Source organism: Puntigrus tetrazona, chromosome 11 (assembly GCF_018831695.1).
Source record: "Puntigrus tetrazona isolate hp1 chromosome 11, ASM1883169v1, whole genome shotgun sequence".
NCBI classification, from domain to species: domain Eukaryota; kingdom Metazoa; phylum Chordata; class Actinopteri; order Cypriniformes; family Cyprinidae; genus Puntigrus; species Puntigrus tetrazona.
Genome location: NC_056709.1, coordinates 17,756,605 through 17,761,161, shown reverse-complemented (window position 1 = coordinate 17,761,161; position 4,557 = coordinate 17,756,605). Strand labels below are relative to the sequence as shown.

Genomic DNA, 4,557 nt, shown 5'->3' with positions numbered 1-4,557 from the left:
TATATTAATATTAGTAAATATAAACATTATAGCCTCTTTCCCTCACTCTACACTAGATTTGATCGTAGCCAGCGCTCACATTCATATTGATAAATTCCAAGTTTTGCATAGAAATAACCATACGCCCAATTTTTTTAAAAACTTTCATTTAATAAATGAGGCCCATTATCTTCAACAGAGTATCTATTTACACTTTATATACATTTCACTCCCTCTCTAGATTTTGGCTGCTCTGAGGCACCTTCACTTCAAAAACATAGTGCACTGTGACCTCAAGCCCGAGAATGTGCTGTTAGCATCAGCAGATCCTTTCCCACAGGTCAGACATTCACTANCACACGGGAAATTTATAGGTGAAGCTTTGTGACTTTGGTTTTGCTCGCATCATCGGAGAGAAGTCTTTCCGTCGTTCGGTTGTTGGCACGCCGGCATATCTGGCCCCCGAGGTCCTGCTGAACCAGGGTTACAATCGCTCTCTGGACATGTGGTCTGTAGGTGTGATTATGTATGTCAGCCTGAGTGGAACTTTCCCCTTCAATGAAGATGAAGACATCAACGATCAGATCCATAACGCCGCCTTCATGTACCCACCCAACCCATGGAAACAGATCTCTCCAGAAGGTACAAACACAAAAAAAATACACCGAACAAGTTTCTGATGAGCGGTAACATGTCAAATTGAGAATAGAAGTATATGAACAATTAAAAGAGCTGGATAGAGAACACTTGGCGTGGCTCTTCCTGGAAATTTACTTCGTAATAACAAAGAAGAAATCTGATGCATTAAAAGCAGGCTGATCGTTGAGTCGCTCCATTCGCCTTTGATTTTCTGTCCGCTGCTGTACATCATTTAGCTTCAATCAATGCAGATTTTGTTTGTGTGATCTCCGTTTCTCCATAGCCATCGACCTCATCAATAACCTGCTGCAAGTGAAGATGAGAAAACGCTACAGTGTGGACAAGAGTCTCAGCCATTCCTATCTACAGGTAATGCCAATGTCAGGCTCATGCTATTAATGGCTCTTTCCACGATCAGGGTGCCTCACGTGGCATGGAGATACGCAGTTGTGCGCATAAGTTTACGTACCCTTTGCAGAAAGTGAAAAATGTTAATAAAATAAAAGATCATGAAAATTACACGCCAGCGTCAGTACATTTTCACCTTTTGTAACGGTTATGCGAGTCCCTCAATCGTCCTCAGCGTAAAAAAAAAATGGATTTCAGAAACATAATCACTTTTGAAAAGGGTCCAAATATGCAGATGCTGCAGGAGAACCAAGCTGTGCAGAAGATTTCTCTGAAGAACAGCAAGCAGTTGAACTGCTGATGGGACTCATGAACAACTGTAACAAAATATAATATCATAGGTGGTTTAGGAAATGACACATAGTGGTACGATGTAAACTTTTGAATGGGACGATTTTAATTACAGTTGTTATTTCAGCCTGTGGAATAAAATTTTTTATATAGGGCTATTTTAACACATGAGTACAACTGTATGTGTGCGTATAGGCCTATATACAGTATACGAAATATATTGTGTATATATGTGACTGTGTATTTTCTGATATTACTTTAAACTGCTATTACTATTAAAAAGAGCATTTATGAATCAAATGAGACGGAAGCAAAAAGGATAATATAGACGAATATAAGGCTATTATATTCGCATTAAAAAAAATTGTCTGTAATTACATTAAAAGCTCCGCGTGAAAGAAGAAAAAAGGAGAAATGTGAAAAACAACCCCTGAGATGACAAATCCAAGTATGGATTTGCAGTAAAAGAGAGTTTATGTTTGACAAGCAAATTACATTAAGGGCAAATAAGCTCCTTAAGTAAAGCACTTTTGGACACCGCAAACAAAATTAATCATGATTAGCTGTGGCGTCTTTCTGTCTTTTTCATCTCCTCATTAACCCCCCCCTCACTCCCTCAACCCATGTCTGCTCATTCAGGATTACCAGGCCTGGTTGGACCTCCGAGAGCTGGAGTCGAAGCTCGGGGAGCGCTACATAACCCACGAGAGCGATGACAGTCGTTGGCAGCAGTACGCCCGAGACCACACGCTGCCCTACCCTGCTCACCTGGTGCCCCCGCCACCCGCCTCCGACGACGACGAGCTCGAGGGAGCGGAGGACGCAGACATGCAGGGGCTGACGGAGCGCGTTAGCATCCTCTGAAGAAGAAACCGAGGAGAATGAGAGGAATGAAGAGTACCTGCTCGAACTCTAACGATTTTTTTAGTGCACCAGGAGCGCAGGAAGGCCATCTCTGACCTCTTTTCAGCCAGGACTGCTGCTGATCTGTTTGCTGGGATGCAGATATTAAGGTTGGGAAGGAACTGTTCATTGTAGTTATGTGCACAACAGAAACGGACTGTTTTTGGGTTCGACTTTCCCCTAACTAGACGTCTTTTTCAAGGTACGGTCACATTTACCGGTATTCTGCGTATTTTCGTAGGCGAAACCCAGTCAGTTTAATGGAAAAACACTCTAGAGGTAACTTAGGTTAGGACGAAAGATTTCATCATGCAGATTTCGCAACTGGTTCAAGTTGGTCGCACGTGTTCGCCACGTTTACCAAGAGACGGCTGCTTGGTTTGAAAGTGAATTCTGTGTAAATGGAACTTCATAAACGGAAAGTTTGCTAATGTGACCGTGCCTTTAGGGGACAGTAGATACTGAGACGTGGTTTTTAAAATTTTTAATATTTGCCACATTTTAAAAACTTTTCAAGAAATTTGAAAAAAAAACAGCACAAGATGCGACACAATGGCGAGAAACGTTTTTCTGAACGTGTCTTTCGTGGTGCTTTGAAGGCGATGAATAAACTATGTTTAAAGAGTTTTAATGGTCAAAACTAGGGTATGGTCACATTTACCGGTGCTCCTTACAAAATATGTGGCCGGAATCCAGTCATTTCAATACGAATCTTTAAAATCGGGAGTTGTTACTTCAACAGACTGCATTCAAGTTCGTGCGAATTTGCCGCAATGACCGAAAGAAAGTTGAAAAAAGACTTCTGTGTGAACGGTGCTTCATGCACGGACAATACTTTTTTTTTTCTTTTTTTTTGCACACAAAATTTCACCCAAATTTGTCATTGTGACCTAAACTGCTAAAGCGCGACATGCGTTTAACATGCAAATTAAAGTAGCGGAAAAATCTGTAAAAACGTCAGTCGATAAATCAGCATGACCCATCCCTAGTTTGTTTCACGATTGATGTCAAGCCGATAATCTCCAGGTCACAGGCAGTGTATTAATAATGATACAAACGAAAAGGAAAAACAAAAAACGTATCTATTAATCTGGACTTTTTTTTTTTCATTTTTTGCTCTGTGGTTAGTTTCAGATCCACTTTTGTTGCATATTACTGAGAACCTTTTTGCAAAATAACCTGGAAGAAATCGAAGAGTGGTGTTTTCCAGTATCGTCAGTGATTTGCCCTACAGGAACAGACAACTTCAACTCTGAGAATGGATGTTATCTTATGAGGACTGATAAGCAGGCTGCCCCTCGGCCTTATCAGCATACAAAACGATTGCACAAAGGCTACCTAGACCGATCAGCCGCCGTTAGCTAGTCCTAGCTGTGCTCGATGTGTATCCTTATTCCTAACTGACCCTAGACCTGAGCATTAGGCTGCATGTCACTGAGAATTAGGTTTGCTTGAAACTTATTGCTATGAAGGACTTTTTTGTACACATGTAACCTTAGAAATTCTGATGTAGTTTGTGGGAGGTAATGTCGGAGCGTTTCCAGCTGGTATAATAAACACGGTGATGCATAAATCTGTTGAAACGAATCTTCTTGAGTTATGAGTTTGGAGTAGAGTGGAATTTTTTTTCGTCCTCTTTTCCTGATTGAATTTCAGAAAGAAGCTAGCGGAAAGAATGACAGAATGAAAAACACAAAAAAATACACCGAGAACTTGTTCCAGGTACAATAAGGCTTAAGCTTTATTGGCAGTGTAAAAATAATTTAGCTTGTTCCTCAGTTTGTAAAAAAAATAGCAAAAGCGTTGAGTATGAATAATGCACTAGACATCATTGTAGAGGGTTTAATATATGCTTTCTTATACTAGTGTAATCAATGGTATAACTAAGACATACGTTGAGAAATATGCTGCGATAAGTAACCTATTTAGAGGATAATGATCAACACAACCGATTTCCCCCCGAACACATTTTTAGTTTTGAAGCACAACTATTTGGTCATAATCGACAAAACGCCACAGAAACCTCTGAAAGAGTTTCACATAAATTGAAGAGCTGTGAAACTGTGAATGGAACATTACGTTGTTTCCGGGTCTACAAAAGTCATTGTTTCTAACAGTTAAAAACATTAGTAAATGGAAAGTTCCATATTTAACAGATTTAGGGAAAGCCCGCATGTATCGGTCCAGAAACTGCTCTGTATTCTAGAAATTAGTCAGTTAGTAACATAAATCAAAATTCAAATGCAGAAAAAGAAATACAGTTATGAACCCCGGGCAACAGGTTAACCACAAACTTTTTATCGTAGGTGAAGTGCTCCACATTTTCCCACAGAACGT

At 40.1% G+C, this 4,557-nt stretch overlaps 1 protein-coding gene across 1 annotated transcript in view; it reads left to right on the top strand.

Annotated features, from left to right (window-relative positions):
- LOC122353787 (serine/threonine-protein kinase D2-like) overlaps positions 1 to 3,793 on the top strand; it is a 14,242-nt gene extending 10,449 nt beyond the window's left edge. Inside the window, exons 13-16 of the mRNA XM_043251658.1 lie at positions 221 to 319; positions 354 to 621; positions 902 to 987; positions 1,957 to 3,793. Of these exons, the coding sequence (XP_043107593.1) occupies positions 221 to 319; positions 354 to 621; positions 902 to 987; positions 1,957 to 2,181 (678 nt within the window). The 3' untranslated portion in view covers positions 2,182 to 3,793. The remainder of the gene's footprint in view (positions 1 to 220; positions 320 to 353; positions 622 to 901; positions 988 to 1,956) is intronic.
- Positions 3,794 to 4,557: the final 764 nt, after the last annotated feature.